Source organism: Eulemur rufifrons, chromosome 6 (genome assembly GCF_041146395.1).
Source record: "Eulemur rufifrons isolate Redbay chromosome 6, OSU_ERuf_1, whole genome shotgun sequence".
NCBI classification, from domain to species: Eukaryota; Metazoa; Chordata; class Mammalia; order Primates; family Lemuridae; genus Eulemur; species Eulemur rufifrons.
In genome coordinates this window covers 97,013,599-97,041,004 of record NC_090988.1, presented here as the reverse complement: position 1 = coordinate 97,041,004, position 27,406 = coordinate 97,013,599, and the positions used below count along the sequence as shown (strand labels likewise).

Genomic DNA, 27,406 nt, shown 5'->3' with positions numbered 1-27,406 from the left:
TGTGTCAATTTGTGTTTTCTATTGTTTGAACTGGTTCTTGTGCAAGATTTCTTGTTTCTTTGTGTGCCTAAATATCTTTGACTCTGGGTTGGATACTATATCTGAAAAAAAATTTTTTTTTAAATAATTTGAGGCCTAGGATGACAGTATATTCCTCCAGAAAGGATATTACTTGGTACCAAATATGCTTGCCTTCATCAGGTGAATGGGGACATTATAAAAATGGGTCTACCTTAATCCAAGTTCAAGACTTGAGCTTTCCTGGACCATCCAGATAATAGGATTCTGAGCTACAAGTTCATAGAAATTGACTTGTATCTCAGAGCATATATGTGTCAGTCGTGGGGTACCTGACTTCCTACTTTGGGAAAGCTCTGGGTTTTGATTTTTGTCCCTCCCCCCCAAAGACTGCCAAACTACAGTTTAATTTCAAGGTTATATATTCCAGATTGGTAAATGCCCCCAGGAGAAAAATTGCTTTGAATGCTGGACTTACTTCTCTGGGTTTTAGCTTTCTAAATGTTGGCCCAGTAATTCTTCACTGTACTGCTAGCTTTTCAACACTTAAAAAAAATTTATTTTTCTATATATTTTTAGTTGTCCAGCTAATTTCTTTCTATTTTTAGTAGAGACAGGGTCTCGCTCTTGCTCAGGCTGGTCTCGAACTCCTGAGCTCAAATGATCCGCCCGCCTCAGCCTCCCAGACTGCTAAGATTATAGGTGTGAGCCACCACGCTCAGCCCTAAAAACTTTTTTAACTTCCTGTTTTTTAGTTTATCTTTAGAGGGTCAGAATCCAAATACCAGAAGCCTGTCTCCCCTTAACTACCTGCATATAATATTAAGAAGAGACATCCCAGAGGATTCCCTGGGTTTCGTTTATATTTCTCCCTGCCCCCACTGGGTAAGAGCAATCCTATTTCCCCTTGACAATTGGAATCAATCACCCCAGCCAACAGTAAGACTCTCTTTTTACTTTCTTGCCCAGTGGCCTGTGGAGTAACAAATGGCTCATTGATAATCTCAGCTCATGATTTAGAGAAATCTTTATTGTGCCCCCTGGCAGAATCATTTCTCCCTTGGGTCCCAAAGGCCCTAAATCAACCAGAGTCCAGAGTTGCAGGAACAGGAAACAAACATTTTACAAAAGAGTCATTAGTTGAGATTGCAAGAGAGTGCACCCCCACTGCCACTTCTTGGTTCCTGCTTGTAAGAGAAACACTAGATATACTGATCCCTAGTTCAGAGCATGTAGAGTAGCTATTGTTTGGTGATACAGAATTTCTTAAAAGACTCCTAAAAGAACTGAAAACTATTGATGCTGAGCTCATAAGCTGCCCTTCCTATTATATGGAACTAGCCTACTTACTATTACTAATATTATTAAATTCAAACTTTTTATTGAAATATGCATATACAGAAAAGTATATAAATCTTGTGTAGTTTAATTTTTACAAAGTGAACAAACCTGTGTAAACCACTACCCTGATGAAGAAAAAGAACATTACTAGCACTAGCACCTCGGTGGCCACCTCTCCTGACTTCTGTCCCCATAGATTAGTGTGTCTGTTTGTGTAACGTTACATAAATATGTTCTCTTTTGAATTTGGCTTCTTTTGTTCAATATTAACTTCCTGAGATTCATTCATGTCGTCATATAGTAATAGTTTGTTCTTGCACTCCTGTCTAATCCATTCTACCATTGATGGGCATTTGTGTTGTTTCCAATTTGGAGCTATTACAAATAATGCTGTTATAAACATTCTTGTACAGCTTTTTGGTGTATATATATCCAGGAATGGACATGCTGGGTCATAGGGTATGTATATGTTCTATTTTAGTGCTAGCATACTTTTTTTTTTTTTTTTTTTTTTAGACAAGGTTTCACTTTCCCTCTTTCCCAGGCTGGTCTCAAACTCCTGGCCTCAAGCGACCCTCCCACCTCAGGCTCTCAAAGTGCTGGGATTTTATGTGTGAGCCACTAAGTCCGGCCAATGCTAGCATTCTTTTGATCCCCACTTTGAAGTCATCTCTGATACCCCTATCCCCACAATCATTTGGTTCCTAGGGGTAAGAGTACAGAGTACACCACTATTGTTTCTGGATTTTTCTTCCAAGCTGCTGACACCCATTCTGCACGTTTGCTGCTGGTGCAGGGTTAGCAATGACACATACCTCTCAACTCTCATCTGCTAAACATAATTATAAGGCACAGTGATGGTAAGATGTGTTCTGATTCTGAAATATTAAAATGAGGGTGGGGTGGTGAATTTGTGCATCTTGGAATTGGTGAAATAAGGTATAATAGGGAAATGACAAGGATCAAGGACCAAGCCCTGGGGACTCTAACAGAGGTTGAACAGAGGAAGGATAGAGTAGGTGTGGTGTCTCAAGACCTGTAGCAGAGTTTGAAAAAGGAAGGAATGGCCAATGGTGTCATAAGCCCATCAGGACAGAGAATAAATCTCTAAACCTATTGAAACAGAGGTTGTGATGACTTTTCTTCTTTTTTTGAGACAGGGTCTTGCTCTGTCACCCAGGCTGGAGTGCAGTGGTACAATCATACGTCACTGCAGCTCTAAACTCCTGGGCTCAAACGATCCTCTTGCTTCAACCTCCTAAGTAGCTAAAACCACATCACACCCAGCTAATTAAAAAAAATATTTTTGTAGAGATGGGGTCTGCTACGTTGCCCAGGCTGGTCTCGAACTCCTGGACTTGAGCGATCCTCCCTTCTTGGCCTCTCAAAGTGCTGGGACTACACTCGTTAGCCACCATGCCTAGCTGGTTATGATGGTTTCATTAGGAGCTGCTTCAGTGAAAGGGTGGGAAGAAAATCCCCATTAAACTGGGTGGAAGAGGGACTTTCAAACAAGGCAACAGAGATGTGGAGTATAAACGGAATATTTGCTTTGAAAGGGTGAATGAAAAGAAATGGGGTGATAACTGAAGACAGACTTGGGCTTTTGATTTTTTTTAACGGGGATATTAAGCCATGTTTGTACACAGATTTGCAGCCAACAGTGAAGGAGAAATGAATGGTACAGAAGACAGACGGACAGTCGCAGGAGGGAAGTTCTTCAGAACCTAAGCAGATGGAATGAACTTAGGAAGCAAGGGAAAAGAGGCAGGTACCAGTGAAGTCCCGGAGCTGGATTTCGTGTTAGGAAAGTAAGGTAACTTTCGCCAGATTGCAATAGTTAGGCCACAGAACTGTCCAGTTCTGGGCGTTAACTTTCCTCTCCCTAAAATGGGCACGTATTTGGAAGCACAAGTGGACTGCATACCACTCTTCCCTTCAGCTACTCACCGCCCCCTCACCTGTGAGTGAGGGCAAAGGGTTAACTACGTGGTGAAAGGTCAGCTAGGTGGCAGGACACAGGCGCCCCCAGCTTCCACCAACCTTTGGCATTCTCATTTCTGCACCAGGTCACATTCTCCCTTCTCCTCCCGCTCCTCTAACTGGAAGAGGCGGAGCTCGAGCCAGAGCAGCAGTGCCCGTACCGGTCTCCGGTCGCGCCTGCGCGTTGGGCTCCCGTGTGGACTCCACGCTTTTCCTTCCCGGACGCAGCGCAAAGACGCGAAGCTCGTTCTCCAACGCTCGCTCGCGTGCGCGCGCCCGCGCGCGCCCGGGAGGCGCCTGCGCAGAGGGACGAAGACGCTGGTGCCCCCGTGCGGTCCCGGCGCCTGCGCGCTGCGGGCTCCGGGGCCTCCCGGCCTGAGAGAGAGGAGCAGGGAAGATGGCGGCTGTGGTAGAGAATGTAGTGAAGCTGTGAGTGGTCGTTTCTTTCTCTCCTAGGCCAGGAGGTCTTGTAAGGGGCCTGGAAGTAGGGGGCGGTGCGGGAAGGGACGAGGCGGGGAGAGGGACATGCCCGGGAAGGCCATGTTGCGACTCCTAGTGGGGAGGGAAACCGGAGACTCCGGAAAAGACGTTGCGCTTCTTTGGAAACTTGTGGAGGCCCTGAGGGGGGCACACGGGAACCCCTGACGGGAAGCCTCCCTGTGGGGACGTATGGTCTGAGCGCTCCTCGGGGCTTACGGTTTCCAGAGTGTGGCGCCCAGGCTGCGTACGAGAAACTTACCGTCCAGCTCCTCTCCGAGACGCCTCAGTCCAGGGGAACCGGGCCGAGGCCCGGGCGTCCCGCGGCGAGTCCTGGCCGACCCCTCCCCATCAGCTGCCCGCAGTCGCCCCTGGAGCAACAGGCTCGGCGGCCTCTGCGGGTGTAAGGACTGCAGAACTGTTTTAGTTCTGAGCGGCCCCGTGACGTTCGGGAGGTCTTGGGTAGCAGGTACCCGAGATTAAAAATATTCTTGGGAAGAATTTGTGGAGGAGCAGGTACTGAAGGGAAAGAACTTCAGGGGAGTGGGCCTTTGCGTCGGCCAGTCGCAGCCATCAAAAACCGGGAACTGGACTGAAGCAGTCCCGACGACTTAAGAGCCTCCAGGGACATCTAAGTGGGCATTCTTGCTATATTACGATACCACCGTGATGGTCAGATTTCGAGCACAGTAAAAGTTAATGGTTATTGGGGACATGGAGACTGGTCTGTTAGCTGCTTTCTGTGAGTTTAAGATGTTTTGGGACTCGATTTGTCCAGCCTCCTTCCTCCCTGAAGAAAAATCTGAATGAGTTTTGAAATGGGTTAATGCCCCGTGAGCTAATAGAGCAAGCTTCTTTTAATGGGTATATTGGGCATGGTGCAAGGGTAGGAAAATTGAGTGCTGTCTAGATGTCCGGTCGGGGCTTTTGACTGGAAGAGGAGGTATAGGTTGGGGACTTACAGCTTCTCCTCTTTGTCATACGCTGAGCCCCCCCCCCCCCCCCCCTCTTCCCAAGAGCCTTTTTAAGGGGTAAGTTGCTTCTCCCTCCTGCCTGGAGCTTTTTCTTTGAGCATGCTTTCCCACTTCCATTAAGCTAAGTGCCTTCTCCTGCTTGTGGTTTTTTTGTTTTTTTTTTTTTTTTTAACTTGCTTTCTGCTCCATTCTGCTGCCTCTTTCAGCCATCCCTCCTCCCAACACTATTATCTTTCTCTCTGATCTTCCCACTCCAGTTTGCCCAGCTCTTTTCTTCAGGCTGACATTTTTCTCAATTTAGAAATGACACTGTTGATATACCATTTATACAGTTATCTTTCCTGACTCAGATGTTTTTTCTTTGTTTCCCTGCCCTTCTCTTTGTTGACTTCCCCCATCCCATTGTAAGGAGAGGCTTTACACAGGTTTCATGATTATCGAAAAAGAATCAAAGCTTCTTCTACCTGGGAAACCTTACTGTATTGGGGGAATGTCAAACTTGCCTGGGTTTTGAGAGTTGTATGTAATGAGGCTCTTTGTGTTGGAAGACTTTCTTCAGGGAAATAGGGTTTCCAGCCCTTTCATATAGTGTTATAAGTGAAGGGTTGTCCATTTAAATAGAGCATGACTTCTCATTTCCCTTTAGAAAACTGTAGAGATTGTGAGGATCACCAGCCACTAATTCCTGAGTATAATAATGAAGAAACAACTTTCTCCTTCTGATTTCTAGCTGCAGAGGGCCATGGACCACAATTAATACAGTCCCCTGCAGAACTGTCTTTTTAACAAGGGGCTTCCATTCTTCCTGCACCATTCTCACCCTGGAAAGAGATGCTTTTCTCGGGCTTCTCTTAATTATAGTGTGTCTAGTCTTCCGACAGCTGAGGTTATACATTGAGGTCAGGAGCACTAGCTCATCTTTTCTAACCTGCATCTTGTCCTGGGAGAAGAATTTTCCTATTTGGAAATTCTCTGTCCCTCCCAAATACGATGTCAGGATTAAAACAGTTTTTAAGGAGTCTTACTACGGTAAAACAATAGGATAAATAGCTGTGGTTGCTGACTGGTTTTGAAACTTTCTGAGTTAGATAACAAGATCTAGAGAATAATATTAACTTAAATTTCTTGCTACAGGAGCCCTAAGTTCTTAGGAGCTCTCTCTCATTCTCTCTTGTTCTCTCTTCATCAGATTTTACACACACACACACACACACACAGCCTCTCTCTTTCTCTCTCTCTTAAGTGTTTCATTCCCAGCCTTCTTACCCAGAATACTGCTTGCCCCACCTTCTGAAATCCCACTTAACTCACAAGAGCTCTGACAGAACATCTCATTCATTGCCTCTAAAATCGTTTCCAGCCTCCTTGCTCTGACTTTGCAGCCCTCAGCCAGTCTGGCCCTTCCTTCCATTTGACTTCCAGTGTCGGTATCAATTCCCATCAGCAGAAACAAAGGAGCTGCTGCACTCAGCCTTGTTTATCCAATTTTACTGTGTGGTGAGGAGTTCGTGGCTGCCTCCTAAAGGCGAGCAAATGTGAGCCTCTCCCTTCTCCCCTCTGCTTTCCTGTGCAAGATTCATGCCTACTTGAGATTATAGTCATTATAGCTCATTGAATCAAGCCAGGCTGTACTTGTGGTATTGCCATTTCTTTGTGTGGTATGTGTCTTTTTCACTTGCTAGAAACGTGCTAAGCTGTGGGGTGGTCTGTTGTGACTTCTCACTGAAGGCGTTCATCAGATTCCAGAGCAGAGTTTGTTGATGTAGTCATTTTATAGACATAAGTTCAGTTTCTCATGCCTGGGCTTTCTTTCCCATGGAATCCTGGTATGCCAGAGCTCATCTAGTCCAACCTCCCCGATCTAGAAGAGGAACCAAGGTCTACCTGGGTTAACCGAACATCCATGTTTATATGGTGACTTGCACCCTAGCCAGGTCTTTTCACTCTCAAGTCAAGTTTGTGTTCCAGACATCTTCCTGGGTATTGGGGATGCTGTGGGAAAGAAATTGTCTCTGCTCTCAGTTTAAGAGGGATTGAATATGAATATGAATTGTTTCAGTTAGTTTAATCTCCGTTACCAAAGTGCTTGTTACACCCTGAAGAATGAGAACAAGATTGGTTCTATTATATATACATGCTTCTTAGCATCAGATAACTCCTAGCACTATGCAGTTTTCCAGCTTTTTTTTTTTTTTTTTTTTTTTTTTTTTGAGACAGAGTCTCACTCTGTTGCCCAGGCTAGAGTGAGTGCCGTGGCGTCAGCCTAGCTCACAGCAACCTCAAACTCCTGGGCTCAAGCGATCCTCCTGTCTCAGCCTCCCGAGTAGCTGGGACTACAGGCATGCACCACCATGCCCGGCTAATTTTTTCTATATATATATTTTTAGCTGTCCATATAATTTCTTTCTATTTTTAGAGGTGGGGTCTCGCTCTTGCTCAGGCTGGTCTCGAACTCCTGAGCTCAAACGATCCGCCCACCTCGGCCTCCCAGAGAGCTAGGATTACAGGCGTGAGCCACCGCGCCCGGCCTAGTTTTCCAGCTTTTTAAGACACTTACTGTTGATTCAAATTTCAGATTGAGTCCTTTGAGACCAAGAAGCTTCTTTCCTATATAATTTGTGCAAGATTGGGGAGGGCCCCAGGATGGGCCTTAGAGCAAACAGATTTCATATCAGTAATAGTGCTCAATAAAAGCTTCAGCGAACTTCAGGAATTTGCAAATGTCTTCCATAAATGTAAAATTAGTATATAAAATTAATTAGTTGGTTAAAAGCCTAGGTCTAAATCCAAAAGATATAAAAAGGTATATGGAAGAAAGTGCCCTAGTCACCCAGTTTTTCTCCCTGTGGGCTTGCAGTTTCTTTTCCACCCCTTTATTGCATAAAGGGTAACATCCTGTGACACTTCTCAGCACTGTACCTTGCTTTTTTTCCCTAGTTATCTTGAAAATTGTTGAATTATCAGTACATGAAGAGCACCCTCCCTTTTTTATGGCTAAATTGAATTTTATTATATGGATTTACTGAAGTTTGCTAAATACATTTTAGTAAGTCCCCTAGACCTTGTTGAACTCTTTACCACCTTTCTAAGGAGGGGCTAACATCTGCTTCTCAGAGTCAAGAGAGTTAACATCTTAACTAGCACAGGGCTAGATTTATGAGAGGCCCTCTTTGGGGGTTAGACTGAAGTCTGATTAGATAACATGATGAAATCATGTGTTTCTGATGGCACTTTATTTGTAAAGCGCCTTTCCTCGTGATGGCTTAGTGAAGGGCCTTGCTGTCCCATGAGGCAGAAATGGAGGCAAATAGAACCAAAGAGACAGTCTCCCAGTCCCTTGAGCCTTCTAGAGAAGCACATGGCAGGGGAGCAGAATATTGCAGCATCCCACACCCCCTGCCCCAACACACACACACACACACACACACACCTGATTTTTATCTTCCCTGCAGCCTTGGGGAGCAATACTACAAAGATGCCATGGAGCAGTGCCATAATTACAATGCCCGCCTCTGTGCTGAGCGCAGCGTACGCTTGCCTTTCTTGGACTCACAGACCGGAGTCGCCCAGAGCAACTGTTATATCTGGATGGAAAAGCGACACCGGGGTCCAGGTGAGGGTCCAGACTTGGGAGAAGGGGACTTAGGAACATAAGGGGGAAGAAGTTTCCTCATCGTAGGTGATGAGACCGTTGAGAGAGTTTTCCGTGGTGTTTTCTATCTTTGGATGGACACGGCCTTCCCATGACTAGAGACCCAGGGAGGGCGAAACAGACAGGTTCATAGCAGCATCTTTGGTTTTTGACCTGCTCAAGCCATTATCATGCATCTGGAGAGCTGTGTGTTAGCCAAGGCCCCTAAGTTTACATTTATTTTCCACAAATTATTTCATCCATCCCACCAGGCTCTCACTGTCAATATTCCTCACTTGCTCTAGAACTCAAAGGGGGCCCTACTCATCTAGAAAGTGATATTTTCTAGGGCAGTGTTAGGGTTTGACTTCTCTCTTTCTTTCTTCCACAGGATTGGCCTCTGGACAGCTATACTCCTATCCTGCGCGGCGCTGGCGGAAAAAACGGCGAGCCCACCCCCCTGAGGATCCACGACTTTCCTTCCCGTCTATTAAACCAGGCAAGACACCCTCCCTGGGCAGGGGCAGAGCCTGTTGCATGCTAAGAGGCCTGCTAATCACCTGTTATGTACCAGACCAAATACTAGATCCTGAAGATACTAAAATGAATAAGATGTGATTCCTTCCTTTAAAGAGCTCAGTCTAGTAAGAGAGATAGGTAAACAGATAGGTTACAGTGCCATTGAACTAGGGTGTCTTGGTTCCTGGGCAACCAGAGAATAGAAGACAGTGACTGGCCTTCAGTAAGCCCCAGCATTGTATAGACTCAGAGCAGTCTGCTTTCAGCCTTTCTGAGCCTTGCTTCATCCTGGCCTTGTTTGCAGACACAGACCAGAACCTAAAGAAAGAGGGGCTGATCTCTCAGGACGGCAGTAGTTTAGAGGCGCTGTTGCGCACTGATCCCCTGGAGAAGCGAGGTGCCCCGGATCCCCGAGTTGATGATGACAGCTTGGGCGAATTTCCTGTGACCAACAGTCGAGCACGGAAGGTATGAGTTTATCCCTGTGGCTAAGGGAGCTTTGATGGAAACCAGCCTTCTCTTTATGGGGGCCACCCAGTTACTATTAGGTCGGTGCAAAAGTAATTGCGGTTTTAGCATTGTTGAAATTTGTTCTTTGATATTGGAATACATTCTTAAAAAATAAATGTGGTTATGTTATACATCATTTTAATGTGCATTCTCGCTTTGGTTTTTTGCTGATGACTTATTACTTGCTGTTTATTTTAGATTGTGAAAATTATGTTAAACAAAAAGCAAATTCGAGCAATTTACTTATTTGAGTTCAAAATGGGTCGTAAAGCAGCGAAGTGAACTCACAACATCAGCAATGCATTTGGCCCAGGAACTGCTAATGAATGTACAGTGCAGTGGTGGTTCAAGAAGTTTTGCAAAGGAGACAAGAGCCTTGAGGATGAGGAGCGTAGTGGTTGGCCATCACAAGTTGCCAACGAGCAATTGAGAGCAATCATAGAAGCTGATCCTTTTACCAACTACATGGGAAGTTGCCAGAGAACTCAGCGTTGACCATTCTACGGTCGTTTGGCATTTGAAGCAAATTGGAAAGGTGAAAAAGCTCGCTAAGTGGGTGCCTCATGAGCTGACTGCAAATCAAAAAAAATCATCGTTTTCAAGTGTTGTCTTCTCTTCCTGTACACAAGAATGAACCATTTTTCGATTGGATTGTGACGTGCGATGAAAAGTGCATTTTATACAACAACTGGCGACAACCACCTCAGTGGTTGGACCAAGAAGAAGCTCCAAAGCACTTCCAAAGCCAAACTTGTACCCAAAAAAGGTCAGGGTCACTGTTTGGTGGTCTGCTGCCGGTCTGATCCACTACAGCTTTCTGAATCCTGCAAAACCATTGCATCTGAGAATTATGCTCTGCAAATCGATGAGGTGCACCGAAAACTGCAATGTCTGCAGCTGGTGTTGGTCAACAGAAAGGGCCCAACTCTTCTCCACAACCATGCCTGACCGCACGTCGCACAACCAACACTTCAAAATTTGAACAAATTGTGCTACGAAGTTTTGCCTCATCTGCCATATTCACCTGACCTCTCACCAACCAACTACCGCTTCTTCAAGCATCTTGACAACTTTTGCAGGGAAAGCGCTTCCTTGACCAGCAGGAAGCAGAAAATGCTTTCTAAGAATTTGTCAAATCCCAAAGCACAGCTTTTTATGCTACAGGAATAAACAAACTTATTTCTCATTGGCAAAAATGTGGTGATTGTAATGGTTCCTATTTTGATTAATAAAGATGTGTTTGAGCCTAGTTATAATGATTTAAAATTCACAGTCCGAAACCGCAATTACTTTTGCACCAGCCTAATAGAACTGAAGCAAAGCTGTGGAGCAGGAGCAGGCACCTGTAGTTCTGTTCCTCCTTCATCCCCTGATTAGTGCCGGGTACTGACAGGCTTCTTTGTTGCCATCTGGTCTTTCCCATTGCTAAGCACAGACTGTCACTCATTCATCCTCTTTTGTCACAAAAGTTTTTGTCATAGTTTTTTGGTGCCTGAGGCTACGTAGGTGAAACAGACGTGGTCTCAGCCAACAGAGAAGATAAAACTATATATATAAATAAGGGCTGAAAATATCCCAGGCACTGTGTTAAGTACTCTTCCACATGCTTTCTCCTTTCATCTGTACAACCTTAGGGGTAGGTCCAGTGGTCCCCATTTCATAGGCAGGGAGACTGAAATAGAACAGTTTAAAAAGTTCCCACAAGGTCGCACAAGTAAGCAACAAAGCTCTCATTTAAACTAGGAAGTGAGTGTTGGGTACTACTGATAATATGCACCCTGGGTGCTGATCAGAGGCAGGAGAGGGCACAGGTGCTTGGGGAATTAGGGAAAGCTTATGGAGTCATGCTATTTGATTTGGCCCCTTGGCATAGTGGGAAAGGCATTCTAGGGTAAGGAAACAGCGTGAAGAGAGGCACAGGGGAAGGAAAGCCCAAAGCGTGGAAAGGAGCAGGAACGGCGTTGGAGAGCGCTTAAAGAACAGTGGTGAGGAATGAGGCTGGTGTTGGTGGGGCCAGGTCAGAGGAGGTTCTGGGTAGCCTTGGCCAATCCCATCTCAGTGGAGCTTTTGGATGCACGTTATTTCTGCTCATCATAATCCTTCTGTCCACTCAGCGGATCCTAGAACCTGATGACTTTCTGGATGACCTTGATGATGAGGACTATGAGGAGGACACTCCCAAGCGTCGGGGCAAGGGGAAATCCAAGGTGAGAGGCTGGCACGGGGCCTTCAGCCTGGGGCAGGGCAGCCTGGGAAGTCCCATGTTTTATTTCTTGCAGTTGCCATTTTCCCTTTCAAGTGAAATTAGCAGCCACTCACAGGAGAGTTTAATTCCTCAGGCCTAGACGCCTCAGTAAGGGCATCTTTTTGCTCTTGGCAGGGTAAGGGTGTGAGCAGTGCCCGTAAGAAGCTGGACGCTTCCATCCTGGAGGATCGAGACAAGCCCTATGCCTGTGACAGTGAGTGCCTCACTAGTGGGTGGGTAGTCCTTGCCTTGACCCAGCTCCTGCTCAGGATATGAGAGGAGGGAGGGTTGTGTTTTTGCCTGGAGTGGTAAAACAAGCCTGGGCTCTTGTCCTGCCTGCTGGCTGACTGGTTCCCTCAGGCTTCTGTGAGGCTTGGGCCTCTGCTACGTGGCGGGTGGGACCTGCATGCTCTGGGAGAGATTTCTGCTGTCCTCTGGGGTGGGGGTGCTTGTTGGGGGGACAGGGTTGGCCTTTTGATAGATGGCATGCAGGTCTGCTGGCCCCAGTCAAGCCAGGGCCCCAGGGGTCCAACACTAAGTTTTTCGTTGTCTGTCCTCTTTCCTGTCCTCTCTGGCTTGCCCCACTTCTGTCCCTCTACCCTGGGAGATCATCACCGTTGGGGTTTCTCTCTCGCTTGCTCTGCTTTCCTGCTGCTGCCGCTCCTGTCTCAAGTGTGTCAAGGCCTTCTTCTCATGACTTTTCTTTCTGTCTTTCAGATAGTTTCAAACAAAAGCATACCTCGAAAGCGCCCCAGAGAGGTAGCTCTCTCAACTTTTCAGACTTTTGGTTTTCCTGTCCCTTTTTCCCTCCTCCCTTGTTCCTCCTGCCTTTCTCATCTCCAGTGGTGCTAGTTTTCAAATCTCTGGAATGGCATGGGGTAGGAGCAGTGGAACTTCTGCTGTGCTCCACTCCTCAAGTCCTGGAAGCTGCTTTTACCACTGCTCGCCTTCCACAAGCCTGCTCTTAAAGCCGCTCGGCCTAGTGCATGGGGCAGCTTCAGGGGCATCATAAGGAACCCACTGCAGACAGATCCACCTGCTGCCCTCCCCTGAACAGGCACTTGGTGGTCTCAGCTGATGTTCCCTACCATCCCACCAGCTCCTCCTGCATCCTCTCTCCCCTTTCCTTTCCTGCTGACCCCCGTGCCCTTCTCAGTATCTGCTCAAGCTTACAGGATACCTCATGGGGATCTGCTTTCCTGCTGGTTGGTGGGGGCTGGACAGGGCACTGATTTGGGAGTATGTTTGAATTTCTTTGGGGGCCACCTGCCCCAGCCGGCTCAGTTGATAGGTATCCCCAAGAGACTTCCCTCACCAACTCGTTTATCTACATTCAGCAGAGATGGGCTCCATGGTCTATACAGGGTAGCTTAAGCTTTTACCCCACATTTACTGAGGAGTAAAAAGGTTTGAAGTCTCTTTCTCACCTTTCCCTTTTCCTGCCACCCTGCAGGACTGTAGAAATTCCCTTCCCTTCCCTTTCCTGACCCGGAGCTCCCTAGGCTATTACTGTTCCCAGGTCAAGCAGTGATGGGGCAAGGGCTAAGCCTCTGAGAAGCCAATGTGGAAGAGTAGTGGTGGCCATGAGGTTGGTGTTTGAGAGGAAGAAGCTAGAGCACCCCAGGGCCTGATGCTCCTGGCCGAGGGGAGAGGGCCTCACGAAAGGCCTGTCCCAGAACAGAGCTGGTGGGTGAAGGGGAGGTTGCCCTCTCTGCCTTAGGTGGAGCCCCACAGCTGGCAGGGGTGGGATGTGGCACTCTTGTATCCTAATACCTTTCTCTGCAATCCTCTCCCTACCCAGTTTGTGGGAAACGTTACAAGAACCGACCAGGCCTCAGTTATCACTATGCCCACTCCCACTTGGCTGAGGAGGAGGGTGAGGACAAGGAAGACTCCCAGCCACCCACTCCTGTTTCCCAGAGGTCCGAGGAGCAGAAATGTAAGCTGAGGAGTTGGCCTGGTTATAAAAACCCCCTGCAGGGATGAGTGGCCCAAGGGCATCATTACAGCTCTTGTCTTTCTTCCTATAGCCAAGAAGGGTCCTGATGGATTGGCCTTGCCCAACAACTACTGTGACTTCTGCCTGGGCGACTCAAAGATCAACAAGAAGACAGGACAGCCAGAGGAGCTGGTGTCCTGTTCTGACTGTGGCCGCTCAGGTACCTCCTGCCCCAAAGAGAAGGCTGCAGCCATGCTCAGTCCCCGTAGGGCTCTTGCCTTGCTAGCTTCTGGCACTGTCACAGTCAACCAGCACACCTCACTTCTGGCCAAGAGAAGATGTAGCCATGGGCAGGGGCTCCTCTCTTCTCCCCTCATTTCCGGCTGCCTGTTTCACTCTGTTGTCCCCCACAGGGCATCCTTCTTGTCTCCAGTTCACCCCTGTGATGATGGCGGCAGTGAAGACCTACCGCTGGCAGTGCATCGAGTGCAAGTGCTGCAACATCTGCGGCACCTCCGAGAATGACGTGCGTATCCCTGCTCCCTGGTGTGGCTCCTTCTGGGCTTTTACTTTTCTTCCCCCAGTTCCCTCTAAAGTGAGCTTGCTGTTAAAAGGGAGCATGACTCTCCCCAGCATCCCAGTCAGAACTTTGATTTGTTGGCAGGTATTTATTGAGTACTGACTTTATGGCAGACGTTGTTGTAGACACTAAGGGAGGGTACTGAATAAGACAAATAAGGTCCCTGCTTTCATGGAATTTACATTCTTATGGGAACAGCAATCAGCAGGGAAATAAGTGAGATTTGTATGACGTGCCATGGACAAAATGAACCAGTAATGTGGCAGAGAGTAACTGTGTTACTAATTCAGATTGACAGTCAAAGATAACTCTTCTGAGGAGGCGATGTGGGTGTTGGAATTTGGGTGATGCCAAGGAGCCAGTCCGAGCAGGTTTGGAGGTAGAGCCAGTGCAGAGGCCCTTAAGGTGGACAAGCCAGGCGTGTTGAGCAGGCTGACGTGGCCGGATGGAGTCTTCCTGCCTATGGGAGAGCATGGCAGGAGATGAGATGGGACAGGTGGACACTGCCAGGTCTGTGGGGCCTGGGGTTCTGTCCTGATTACAGTGGGATGCTGTTGGAGGTTTCAATCAGGGGGGTGACATGGTCTGTCTCACATTTTAAAAAGGTAACTTGGCTGCCCTGTGGAAGGTAGATGATAAGGGGGCAAGAGTGGAGGCTGTGTGTGATCAGTCAGGGTCTGGCAGGATCCACGTGAGGGACAACAGTGACTGGGTCTGAACTAGAGATGGACAGCAGTGGTTTCCTACCCAAGATTCATGCATCTGTTCTTGCCTGCCACCTGCCCTGCCCCTCCGGAAGTAGCAGCAGTGTCACAGAAGCCCTCTTCCTACCCCCTTCCCCCAGTGGCCTAACTGAGGCACATAAGTCACTCAGCCCCCGTGCTTTGCCCTGCTCCAGGACCAGCTGCTCTTCTGTGATGACTGTGATCGTGGCTACCACATGTACTGTCTTACCCCGTCCATGTCTGAGCCTCCTGAAGGTAAGTTGCGCAGATCGGTTACTCAGAACAATGATTTTATTAATAACTTGGAAAATATTGAGTTCTGTGTTCTTTATTATCAGTTATTTGTTCTTCCAAATTAGGGAGTAAGGCACCTTGTCTTGGCTCAGTTCAGAGTGCTTTCCTAGCATTTCAACTTTTAAAGGGTTTAACGTTTGCACATTATTGTTAGTTACATATACAAACACAAAAAAATCAGCCCAAAAGAAAACAGATGCTGAGCAGAGAACAGTCACCCAGAAGGAGCAATTTGTTTTCCTCCAGCCAGTCTAGGAAACTCCACAAGTCCCCTTCTGGTTGGATTTCCATGCCTTAAACCCCTTCTATATAGAAATTCAGGAGCTTATTCATGAGGACACAAACACCCAGTAGCTGTTACTGTGCACAAAGGATGTGGGCCAGCATTCCAGGTGAGAGAAAGTGGTTCACTGTCTGTGTGGCTGACTTGTAATATAGGTCAAACTGCTGTCACTCCTCACTAGAGAATGAGGCCACTAACAAAATCTGAGAGTCCTTTAGCAGCAACAGGGGAACACTCTCAGGCCCAGTTTATAAATCTGCTTTTGGGAGAATTAGCATGTTTTGTGCTTTGTTTTTTTAGCCATCAAATATCAATTTGTAGACAAAATCTATACTAGTTGCAGAATGGCTTTCCTATTGAAGTTCTGCGGGACACTGAGGTAGTGGAGTGTTCTTGTTGGAGTGTTGAGGCAGTTGAGGGGCAACCCCTAGAAGTCATCAGATGTTCTAGGTTCTAGGTCAAGTTTGGCAAACTAGGCCGGGCACAGTGGCTCACACCTGTAATCCTAGTACTCTGGGAGGCCAAGGCGGGAGGATCGCTCAAGGTCAGGAGTTCGAGACCAGCCTGAGCAAGAGCGAGACCCCGTCTCTACTAAAAGTAGAAAGAAATTATTTGGACAACTAAAAATACATATAGAAAAAAGTGGTGGCACATGTGTGTAGTCCCAGGGAGGCTGAGGCAGTAGGATCGCTTGAGCCCAGGAGTTTGAGGTTGCCGTGAGCTAGGCTGACGCCACAGCACTCTAGCCTGGGCAACAGAGTGAGATTCTGTCTCAAAAAAAAAAAAAGTTTGGCAATCTACAACCCATGTGCCAAATCCAGCCACAGCCAGTTTATATAGCTTGCAAGCTAACAGTGCTTTTTATATTTTTAAAAGGAGGTTTTTTTTGGTTTGTTGTTTCTTGTGGAGACAATGTTTTGCTATGTTGCCCTGGCTGATCTCAAACTCCTGGGCTCAAGCATTCTTCTTAAAGGAAGTTTTAAGAAAAAGATGTGAATGAAACTGTATGTGGCTCAGAAAGCCTAAAATATTTAGCACTCTAACTCTTTACAGAAAAGTTTGCCAAGCTCTGCTCATTGACCTTTGGGCTAGAAAGGACCTTCCTCTTACATTTTCGTATCACGTGTCTCTGAAGAGCTAATAAAAGCTGTGGATCCTTTCCCCCCGAATTATGTCCAAATGGACATATGTATAATTATGCTCATAATTTCAAGGCATTAGGACTAATTTTATTTTTTAAAAAAACAGAAGAATCCAACCATGGTATATGTTAATAAACAAGGTATGAGCATTAATTTTCTTGTAAGGAAGAATTATGTCTTCTTTTTTTCTGAAACTAGACTCAGGTCATAATGGGTTAGATCATATAGTTCACCCCTTTTTCGCTGATCAGGTCCTTAGCTTCTGCTTAGACACCTAGTGATGGTGGGAGCCCATCTTGCAGTGATTTTCACAGAAAGCCCTATCAAACTTGGTTTCTCTGGAGCCACTACTCTTGATCTTTAGTCTAACCTTTGGACCATGAGAATCAAGTCAGGTTCTTTTATAATCACAAGCCCAAAACTAGGATGTTTTAGAAACTTCCTCTCTGCCTAGGTCCTCCTCCTACTCCCAGAGCTTCTGATTTAATAGGGCCAAGAGGGCCTGGGCATCTGTATTCTGAAATAGTCCTCCAGATAATGGTTTCTTTCATCTCCATTGAGAATGCTTTTTCCTCCTAGCGCAGGATAACCGTGAAACTTTGCTACTGCAGAATATCCCCCTTCCTCCCTGGAGCTGACCCCACTAGTGGAGAAGGGGTACAGAAAGAAGAATAGCAAGCAGATGAGGGTCGTGTGGGACCCATCCTGACCCCATTATGCTTCTCTGCAGGAAGTTGGAGCTGCCACTTGTGTCTGGACCTGTTGAAGGAGAAAGCTTCCATCTACCAGAACCAGAACTCCTCTTGATGTGGCCACCTCCCTGCTCCCCACACGTCTAAGGCTGTTTCTCTCCTCCACCATGTTTTTCATACCCACCTTTCCCTTCCTCCTCTCTTTCACAAGTCCAGAGAATCTTGGGATGGTTGTGCCAACCTGCCTTTGGCAGCAGCAAGCTGAGGTGGCAGCTCTGACTGCCTCTGGCCCCAAGCCCTCAGGGAGAAAGGAGCAGCGCACTGCCCCAAGGCATACCTGTGGGCCCAGCTTCTCTCTGCTCTCCATGAAGTGCATTCACTCTGCTTGCCTTGGGCCCAGGCCCTGGTGATCACAGGGTTTAGTGTCCTCCGAGAAGGAGTGGGAGAACAGCTCGCTTCTCTCTCCGCTCTGCCTCCACTCTGGTCTCCAGGCTTTTCCCTTCCCCCAAAGTTGAGCTGGGCCAGGGCCTCTTTGCCAAGAGCAGCGGGGAGTGAGCAAGCTGAGGCCACGCTCGCAAGGAGCTTTCCATGCCCTTTGTGCTGCTTAGCCTTGCCTTTTCCCTTCAGAGCGGCTCTCTGCAGCCCTCTGTTCCCGCTACACAGGGTCCTTTGCCTGAGCCTGGATGCTCTCAGTCACCTTTCTGGCTCTGCCCTGTCCTGCTCCACCCCACCCAGGGGGAGTAGCAGCTTCACCGTATTCTTCATGTGCTCTCCTGGCTCACTGTCACGGGCGGTCTCCAGTGACCGAAGCATTCCCCACCCTTGGAATTTCCCACCTTCTGCCTCCCCTCCTATTCCCTTTGGTTTTGTGGGGAGACGGGAAGCATCAGGGGGCCAGGCCAGCAGCTTGGGGCCACAGGGAGACATTGGATAATGTGCCTGTTTTTTAACATGATGAAAAAGCCTACCTCCAAAATCCCTTTTTGTTCTTCCTGGACCTGGGCATTCAGCCTCCTGCCCTTAACTGAATTGGGGGCTTCAGCCTCCTGCCCTGTGTATCCGGACTCCAGGTCGCAGGAAAGCCACATAGATGTCCCTTTCTTCCCTTGCACGCTCGCTAGCAGCTGGTAAGGTCTTCACCCTGATTCCTCAAGTTTCCTGCTTAGTGGCACTGACATTAAGTACTGGGGGGCAGTCCATGCTAAGACACCCTGGAGTGGCCTTCCCCCTTGGCTGTGGGCAGGCCCAACTTGCTGTCGCTTAGGAATTGAGGTGTCTCTTTTTTCTTTCTTTAGTTCCTGTATTCTAAACATTAGTAAAAATAAACATTTTTACACGGAGCCCTCTGCTGGATGGTTTATCTTCCAACTCCCTGTTAAGAAGGCCGTTTCATCCTAAAACGTTCCTCCTCAACAGTGGTTTTTTAAAATGTTTTGAAATACAGCTTTTTTCCCCCCAAATTAAATTTTTCCGTTGAACCCCAGTATGTAAAGCAGATATAAAATGGGTTATTTTGTTAGTTTTAATTTGTTATGTGAATTCAAGTTTATAACAATTCCTTGTTATAAAGAACAATGAAGCTGTTTTGATCAGTATAAAATTTGGGTTAAAATCAACTTTAGCATGCTGTTTATTTCTGTGTTTTGCTTGGTTTGGAGAAAATTTTGCGTAGACATGGATACATAGATGGAAGTGGTACCAAGTTTGTAACAGCTGACCTTGCAATTTCAGATACTTAAGATGGGTCCAAAAGCTTGATTATTATATAAATACAGTAGCATTAGGGTGGGCGCGGTGGCTCACGCCTGTAACCCTAGCACTCTGGGGGGCTGAGACGGGCGGATTGTTTGAGTTCAGGAGTTCGAGACCAGCCTGAGCAAGAGTGAGACCCCAGCTCTACTAAAAGAAATAGAAATTAGTGAGAGAACTAAAAATATATAGAAAAATTAGCCTATTGTCCCAGCTACTCAGGAGGCTGAGGCAGTAGGATCACTTGAGCCCAGGAGTTTGAGGTTGCTGTTGAGCTAACGCCACCGCACTCTAGCCTGGGCAACAGAATGAGACTCTGTCTCAAAAAAAATAGCATTAATAACATAAGCAACTAGTGACATCCCCATGGGACACATGACAGCTTTTGCAGGAGTGATGAGGGCAGCCTGAGGAACGGAGGGGCCTTGGCCTGGCTTGTCTGGCAGCCTTTAGTTGCCTGCAGTGCTCTCAGGCCAGGCCAGCTGCTCTTGGGGCCTGAGCTGCCCAGAGTGTAGCCCTGCCGCCCTTCCCAGGGCACATTTACATGCACAAAGCAAGTTTTCCTGAAGCCAGAACGACCATTATGCGAGCTTACGTGGAGGATCTTGTTACAACATCTCACTTGAGTGTGTGTTTTGAAGTGCTTGTTTTCTTTTTAAAAATAAGGATTGCTTTATGAATCTGCTTGTCATCCTCTCACAGGGGCCATGCTAATCTCTCTCTATCATTCCAATTTTAGTGTATGTGCTGCCAAAGCAGGCATAAACTTTAAAGAAAGATTTGAATCAGTTATGGGCCCCCTGAAGTATCCTGTTTTTTCAGGAACATTCTGAAAGCCGTCATTGCCTCTTTGAGGGCCAAGGCCTGGGCTGCTATGTTCAGTAAGCAAGCAGGGTGCTCCGACCTGGGGGTTGTGTGAGCAGCAGGGCAAAGGGTGTCCTCATCCTTTGACACCAAAATAGGCCGGGAGTAGAGGGAGTAGCAAAGTGATGATCTTTGGTGGCTGAGTTTGTTTAAGGGCCAGGAAAGGTACAAGGTAAGAACACTGTAGCAGGCATATGAGAGCAAATTTGGAGAGGATTTGCAGGAAGTGGGATTTAGGATGGGACTTGGAGGGATAGACAGTGTCACTGAGTAGAATGAGAGTGGAGGTGGAAGCGTCTGAGGAAGGCAGAGATGGGGACCCAGAGCTGTGGGAGGGGACAGCGGAGAGGCAAGCCATGCTGGAGCTGGAAGTAGGAAGCCCAAGACTGCAGGTTAAGATATCTACATTTAATTCAGGACTGAAGGTTAGCAAGGAAAGAAGTGATACTAGATCTTTTTATTATTAATACAAAGGCTAACACGAGGAGATATTAGATCTTGAGTTTAGGAACTTGAATCTCTCAAGCACCAAAACAAATATTAGTCCTTACTCTCCCTAACTCAGAACTGACCCCAGGCAAGCAGTGTTTTTCGGCAGCGGGCTGACGGGGCCAGCGCTGTCCATGGTAATTAGCTTTTGTAGCTTGAAGCTTGCATCCATTTTCTCCTTTCATCATTCTCCCAAAACAACTCCGTGAGGGCCATTAGCCCTGCTTGGTAGACGAAGAAGCTGGGGCTGCCTAGGGTCACAGCCAATAAGTCCTTGGGACGCCAAGTCAGCCCAGAGGCTTGGGCAGTCCCAGAGGGCCGGTCTCAGGAGGCCGGCGGCGCCGCGGGAACTCCGGCCGGGTCCTGACTCCTCCCGCCCCTCGCGCTGGGAGCCCCGCCCCCAGAGTGCCAGTCGAACCGCCACTTCCGCAGCCTCCAATGAGACTTAGCCGGGGGCGGGACGGGGCACCACTGAAGACCAATCTGATCGGGCCGGGGCGGGGCTGCGGCGGGTGGGCGCCGAGAGGCAGCACCACCGACTTCCCAGCAGGGAGAGAGCCCGGCGCGGGCGGCGCGCATGGGGCCCGGCTGTGCGCGAGCCCGCTTGCCGCCCGCCGCCCGCGCAGCCCCTCGGCCCGATCTGCCCTCCGGGTCGTGGCGCCTGTCCCTCCTCTGGGACAGGGGCTCGGGACCGCCTGGACAGGGGCTCGGGAGCCAGGCTGGGGCAGGGGCGGGAGCCGCGGGAGGAGCGCTTGAGGTGGGTGCGGAGCGGGAGGCCGGGCGGGCAGGCGCCAGGGTCCGCCCCGCCGATGGGCTCCGGGTCGAGGGGGGAGAGGCCAGCCAGGGCGCGGAGTCCGGCTCACAGCCTGCCTGGGTCCTGGGCGCTCGTGCCCGCGCCCTGGTATCTCTCCCAGGCCACCACCCTCCCTGCGGGGACAACCCGCCTCCCGCTGTCCGCAGCCTCATCACCCCTCTCACCCTTTGTCGCTTGTGCAACTGCCCTTTCGGCCCTGGCCTGCCACTCCTCCTGCAGGCCAGACCGTCACCCAGGACCCAGCACCAAATTAGACTCTCTCCTTCAGACCCCTCCGTTGCCCTTTGTCGTTTGTACACCTGTCACCTGAACTCTGTGCATTCACTCCACGCCCCCCCACCAATATCTTCATCTGAGTCCAGCTCAGGCCATTCTCTCCATCTCCTCCCAGGGTCCCTCCCAGCAGCCCTGACTGTCCCTACACCTGCCCCCTCAGCCCCAGCCCCAGGCCTTCCCCATTCATGCTCCTTTGTTGTTTCTGCAGCTGTCCCCTCGCTCTATTCATCCTTCTCCCCCACTGATGCCAAGCCCCAGCCCAGACTCCCCTCTCCTCCTGACCAGAGAGATGCCTCTGCCCCAGCTCTATGCTGGCATTCCTCGGGATAGGGGCGGGCCCGCCCGCCCCTCACTCAGCCTGGCCATTGGCCCTTCCACGTTCAGCCTGTCTGGTCCCCCCTGACCCGGCTGTACTCCAGCCAGTTCCCTGTCCTCATCTATTCTTTTTTCCTTCCTGTGCTCCTCTCCCGTCCCTCCTGGCCTCAGTCTACTCTGCTCCCCTCATGCTTTCCTCCCCCAGCAGGGACTGTGCAGAAGTCATGGAGCTGAGCAGCAAGAAGAAGCTGCACGCCCTGTCCCTGGCCGAGAAGATCCAGGTGCTGGAACTCCTGGATGAGTCCAAGATGTCCCAGTCAGAGGTGGCCCGGCGCTTCCAGGTCTCCCAGCCCCAGATCTCGCGCATCTGCAAGAATAAGGAGAAGCTCCTGGCGGACTGGTGCAGTGGCACAGCCAACCGGGAGCGCAAGCGCAAGCGGGAGTCCAAGTACAGCGGTATCGATGAGGCTCTGCTCTGCTGGTACCACATCGCCCGGGCCAAGGCCTGGGACGTGACGGGGCCCATGCTGCTCCACAAAGCCAAGGAGCTGGCTGACATCATGGGCCAGGACTTTGTGCCCAGCATTGGCTGGCTAGTCCGCTGGAAACGCCGGAATAATGTAGGCTTTGGGGCCCGCCATGTTCTTGTGCCTCCATTACCCCCTGAGCCACCGCCCCCAGGGCTCATGGCCCAGGCCCAGCTGCCTCTTTCCCTTAAAGATTTCTCCCCAGAGGACGTTTTTGGCTGTGCCGAAGTGCCCTTGCTATATCGGGCAGTGCCTGGCAGCATGGGTGCATGTGATCAAGTACAGGTGCTGCTGTGTGCCAACAGCAGGGGCACAGAGAAGCGGCAGGTATTGGTGGGTGGGCTACAAGTTGCCCCAAGATGCTTCTTTGGGGTCAGCAGTGAGGCTCTGCCTGCCTCCTACCACCTTGACCTGGGCATCCCCTGGTCAGAGTGGTTGGCACAGTTTGACAAGGACATGGGGCAGCAGGGCCGACAGGTAGCCTTGCTGTTGGCTGCGCGAGTGGTGGAGGAGTTGGCAGGCCTGCCTGGGCTCTACCACGTGAGGCTCTTGCCCCTGCCTGCCTCTAGCACCACGCCTGCCCTGCCCAGCTCAGTGGTCTGGGCCTTTAAGGCCCATTACCGGCGCCGTCTGCTGGGCAAGCTGGCTGCCATCCAGAGCAAGAGGGATGGCACCTCGCTGACCGAGGCCAGGGTGGGCATCACAGTGCTGGACGCTCTGCACATGGTGGCTGCGGCCTGGGCCAAGGTGCCTCCTCAGCTCATTTTGAGCAGCTTCATTCAGGAAGGGCTGGCTACTGGTAAAACACCCCTGTCCCTGGACAGAGCCTCTGAGATGTTACCAGTTCCCAGTGGGCTGAGCCGAGAGGAGTTTTCCCGCTTTGTGGACCTGGAGGGCGAGGAGCCAGGGCCTGGCATGTGCAAAGAGGAGACGGGCACTGAAGACAAGGAGGGTGGTGGAAAGGAAGGCTTTGAGCCCCTGCCCACCAAAGCTGATGCCCTCCGGGCCCTGGGCACGTTGAGGAGGTGGTTTGAGTGCAATGGCACCTCCCCTGAGTTCTTTGAAAAATTCTACGACTGTGAGGAAGAAGTGGAGCGGCTCTGCTGCTTGTGAAGATGCCTTCACTGCTTGCCAGAGCCCCCTCCTCTCCTGTTTCCCATGGAAACGCCCTCTCCAGAAGGCAGACCCGGCTGTCTTTTTCCCGTGGAAACACAGCTATCCTGGAAAGCGGAGAAGGGAGAGAAGTTGGGACACCAAGTCTGGGCTCGGAGTGGAAGTCGTCCAAGCCCTGAGAAGAGGGCTCTAAAGATGTGGCTTTAGGGGTAGGAATCTAGGCAGTGTAGTTTCTAAACCCTGCTCGAAAGTTCAGGAACCTTAGGGCGTTAGTCTAGACAGGCTGGGACTTGGAAAGGTGGATTTGGGCTTTACAGATGGGCTGACCCCTTGAACAGTTAAAAACAGTTCTGCTTCTAAAAATAAAGTTTTTAATCAGAAAAGAGCCCAGGGTGTTATTTTCACAGGAGAAAGCTGAGAACTTTCAATGCAGGTTTGAAACATTGATTGCCGGTGGTTGCTACAATGCAGCTGTCTATGGCGAGAAGGGGTCCTCTTCCAGAGCCCCAGCAGTAGGGACCTCAGGACATGGCATTGCTGTCGGGCTGCCCTCATGAGGAGGAGGCTGGAGGACAGACAGATCCAGCGTGTTGCCCCAGACATGCTGCAGCTCCAGTCATTGCCCGCTCAGATTGTGAGTGTTTGGTGTGGGGATGGGGCGGGCCAGGAACATGTCAGGGAAGCAGAAAGGAGCCAGAACTTGGAGTAGTCGTTCATTTTTTCATCTGTTCATTTCACATCTCTTCAGCAAGGCCTTCTATGTGACAAGGTTGCAAAGATGGTGTCTCTGCTAGGCACAACCTCGCAGACAATGACAGTGGAGTGCAATTAAGGGTCACGACAAAGGCTTGCACAAAGTACCGTGGCCCATTGAGCTGGGGAGACGGCAGGTGGAAGGGAGCTTTGAGCTGCAGCTGGGTAGACAGAGGAGTGGGAAGGATACTCCAGGCCAAGGGACAGAGGCGCAGAGGCGACTGGACCACACAAGCACAGTGGTGCAAGGTGAAGCCAGGAGTAGGAAGGGCCGTTAGCCCCCAGGCTTAGTGGCAGGGTAACACTGAAGGGTTTCTGTCAGACAGGAACAGGGCGTTCTTGGCGTTCTAGAATGATAACAGAGTCAGTATAAGGTGGATCAACGATGTGAGACCGAGAGGCAGAAAGACTCTGACTGGTCCAGGTGAGAGAAGGTGAAGCCTGAGCCAGATCGTGGGAGCAAGACGGGAAGAAAATGGTTTTACCTGAAAGGCTGTGGGCTTTGGAGGCAGACAGACCCCGGCTGGCGAGAATTCCAGGTCCACGCCAAAATCCTCCCTGACCATTCAGGCTCGGCCACCGGCAATCGCAAGGTGAGCCTCATGCCGGGCAGCTGCCCTCCCCACAGCAGCCCGGGGCACAACCAGTGCACGGCACGTGGCAGTTTTCTGGAGGGAGCTGCAGTCAAGGCCACAGGCCCTGCAGCCAGCCCCGCTCACCGCACACCTGCATCCCAGCCCAGGTGCCTCCCTCAGAGGCCACCTCATTGGGGACCTGGGCTGAGGCATTTTCCAGGTGCTTGTACCGAGACGTCCTTCTTGGGGGCATCAGCTGAGACCTTTGTCCACTCTGACTCAGCCCCTTTCACTCCAGCCTCTCTCCCTCATCCTCCCCCAGCCAGAGTCCATGAAGAGGCAGGAGCCTTTTATCTGGGGCCCCTCGACAGTGAGACTGTTCCCATCAGCGACATCTACCCCTCATCTGGTGCTGTTCCATAAAATGGGGCACTGGGGAGCCTCGGCTCCTGGTCTTGCCTCTTCAAGCTGCAGTGAATGAATAAAAACTTTTCTGTCACTTCCAGCTTGGCTTGTTGTCCTAACTGACCACTCAGCACCTGGCAGCTCAGCGACTCACTTTTGCACAGTTAGGAAGCCGCCCACAGGCCCTCCGTTTGCCTAAGGTCCCAAATCAGCCTTTCCTCACACATTCTGCTCTCCCTACCCTGTATTCAAGTAAATTGTTCTTTGCTGAAATCATTCCAGTTATGAAATATCTCTTTTAAAACATGGAAGCCAAAATTACACAATCTCTGCAGGTCTGACCGAAGCGACAAACGGCAGGCAGATTGGCTGTCTGTCCTCAGGTGTCCTAGTCCCGTCTCAGCAGCAGGATATAACACAACGTTTCACTGCTGACTTCTTCCTGGAGCTTTTTCATTCAAGCCACAGTGAATGTCTTCCTTCTCCCTTCCTTGCAACATCATATTTCATACATTTCCTGGTTGTGGTGATTTCGTTTGCTCCTGGGAGTGGGATTTACTGCACACTCAGCTCGTGGGTCAGGCCTTGTTCTAGGACCCAGAGCCAGCGCGGAACGAGACAGAGAGGCTCCCTCCTCTCTGGAGGGGGGACATAAAGAACAAACCAGTGAACAAATGAACACAGGAATTTTTGATATGGAAAAATGTCAAGATGAGAATAAAACAATGATGTCAGAGAGAGTGAGGAAGGGTAGTCAAGAAAATGGCATTTGAGCCACGTCGCGAATGACTCCTCTGCAAGGGAACTGTAGGTACAGATCTGGGTTAGAAACAGCTTGATGGGGTTGAGAAATAGAAAGCAGTCCCTGTGAGGGAAGTGACAGGGACAACGAGGGGAGGAGGTCAGGGGTGTGGTCAGGGCCTTTAAGCCAGGCAGCACTTGGATGCCATTGTAAGTGAGAGAGGAAATCAGCTGAGCTTTTTGGGGTGGGTGGTTTAGACAAAGGAGGAACACGGTACGTTTCATGTTTTAAAAATCAGAATTGTAGTTCTCATGTGAAGAACAGAGGGGTGGGGGTGGGGAGCAAAAGTGGCAGCAGGAAGACTGAGTAAGTTCTAGGAAGCTCCTGAGTTGACAGGACTTCCCCACAGACAGGGCATAGGAACCAAGGGAAGGGGCGACAAAGATGGCGTCGACTCTTCCCAACAGAGCTCGTTTTCTAATCCAGGTCAGGTGGGCCTGCCCAATTCTGCAGGTGCTGCCGCTTGCCAAGCAGGGAAGGGGCCGGGAGGACAAAGAAATCGTGTGTTATTTCCGTTTATTTCCAAGTCTATAACGAACGCCACGTTCAGATGGCACACCAGGCTCCAGGCAGCAAAAATGAAGAAGACACAGTCCCGTTCCTAAGGTGCTCACAACCCAGAGAGAGAAATCTGGAGTTACCTACAACTCGGTCAGTGAGTAAGACCTCAGGATTCCTCCTCTCAAGGCCCTCTGAATGAATTAATATTTATAAAGTGCTTACTACTTGCCAGGCATTACTTGAAACTCTACCTATCTACCTACCTATCTTAGATATGATTGGTATATGTTAGGTTTTTTTTTTTTTTTTTTTTGATACAGGGTCTCACTCTGTTGCTCAGGGTAGAATGCAGTGTAACCCCAAACTCCTGGGCTCAAGCGATCCTCCCACCTCAGCCCCCCGAGTAGCTGGGACTACAGGCATGTGCCATTACAGCTGGTTAATTTTTCTATTTTTAGTAGAGACAGGATCTTGCTCTTGCTCAGGCTGGTCTTGAACTCCTGCCCTCAAGCTATCCTCCCGCCTCTGCCTCCCAGAGTGCTAGGATTACAGGCTTGAGCCACTATGCTTGGTCTTTTGTCCATTTTTTAATTATTTGGTTTTTGTTACTGAATTGTGTGAGGGAATTTTTTTAAGTTGGATTTAATCTCTGGAAAACAAGAGCCGACTCACTCTCACTTAGAAAAATGTGTAGTTACTCCCACAGGACACAAGAGGGCGCTACTAGAATGAGAAATTCATTTTTTAGAGGCAGGTGTTCCAGACCTGAGGGGTGGATTAGGGAGCAGGCACATGGTGCCTGGTTCACACACAGGGCAGCCAGATCTTATTCTCAAATGTTTTCCACCACGAAGGAGAGAGGCAGGGTTT

General features: G+C 49.5%; 3 protein-coding genes and 1 non-coding gene across 5 annotated transcripts in view; 3 read left to right on the top strand and 1 right to left on the bottom strand.

The window, feature by feature from the left end:
- Window positions 1-24,386, top strand: part of CDC42EP2 (CDC42 effector protein 2) — a 34,005-nt gene extending 9,619 nt beyond the window's left edge. The window contains exon 3 of the transcript XR_011233677.1: window positions 24,376-24,386. The gene's annotated coding sequence lies outside the window, so the exon portion shown is untranslated. The remainder of the gene's footprint in view (window positions 1-24,375) is intronic.
- DPF2 (double PHD fingers 2) lies at window positions 3,515-18,885 on the top strand. 2 transcript variants are annotated; one of them, XM_069471604.1, is made up of 12 exons: window positions 3,515-3,771; window positions 8,246-8,406; window positions 8,816-8,923; window positions 9,248-9,411; window positions 11,568-11,660; window positions 11,834-11,912; window positions 12,416-12,457; window positions 13,500-13,637; window positions 13,729-13,857; window positions 14,051-14,163; window positions 15,116-15,197; window positions 17,392-18,885. In XM_069471604.1, exons 1-12 carry the CDS (start codon window positions 3,740-3,742, stop codon window positions 17,466-17,468), a joined length of 1,218 nt encoding a protein of 405 aa, XP_069327705.1. In that variant the 5' UTR covers window positions 3,515-3,739; the 3' UTR covers window positions 17,469-18,885. The 2 variants fall into 2 exon arrangements, with proteins under 2 accessions (XP_069327705.1, XP_069327706.1); XM_069471605.1 differs by lacking the exon at window positions 12,416-12,457 and having other exon boundaries at window positions 3,518-3,771; window positions 17,392-18,883.
- On the bottom strand, window positions 19,760-19,861 carry LOC138385553 (U6 spliceosomal RNA). Its single transcript, XR_011233784.1, has one exon. It is a non-coding gene; the product is annotated as a U6 spliceosomal RNA (small nuclear RNA).
- Window positions 22,031-23,803, top strand: TIGD3 (tigger transposable element derived 3). The gene has a single exon (XM_069470197.1). The coding sequence runs from the start codon at window positions 22,049-22,051 to the stop codon at window positions 23,498-23,500; it is 1,452 nt and encodes a 483-aa protein (XP_069326298.1). The 5' UTR covers window positions 22,031-22,048; the 3' UTR covers window positions 23,501-23,803.
- Window positions 24,387-27,406: the final 3,020 nt, after the last annotated feature.

What these genes read in the sequence shown, in the direction of transcription:
- DPF2 (XM_069471604.1), top strand. Translation starts at nt 3,740, where the DNA reads ATGGCGGCTGTGGTAGAGAATGTAGTGAAGCT. An exon ending in CAAGCCCTATGCCTGTGACA is followed by an intron (nt 11,913 to 12,415) that starts GTGAGTGCCTCA and finishes TCTGTCTTTCAG; the next exon opens with ATAGTTTCAAACAAAAGCAT. An exon ending in GCGGCACCTCCGAGAATGAC is followed by an intron (nt 14,164 to 15,115) that starts GTGCGTATCCCT and finishes GCCCTGCTCCAG; the next exon opens with GACCAGCTGCTCTTCTGTGA.
- TIGD3 (XM_069470197.1), top strand. Translation starts at nt 22,049, where the DNA reads ATGCTTTCCTCCCCCAGCAGGGACTGTGCAGAAGTCATGGAGCTGAGC.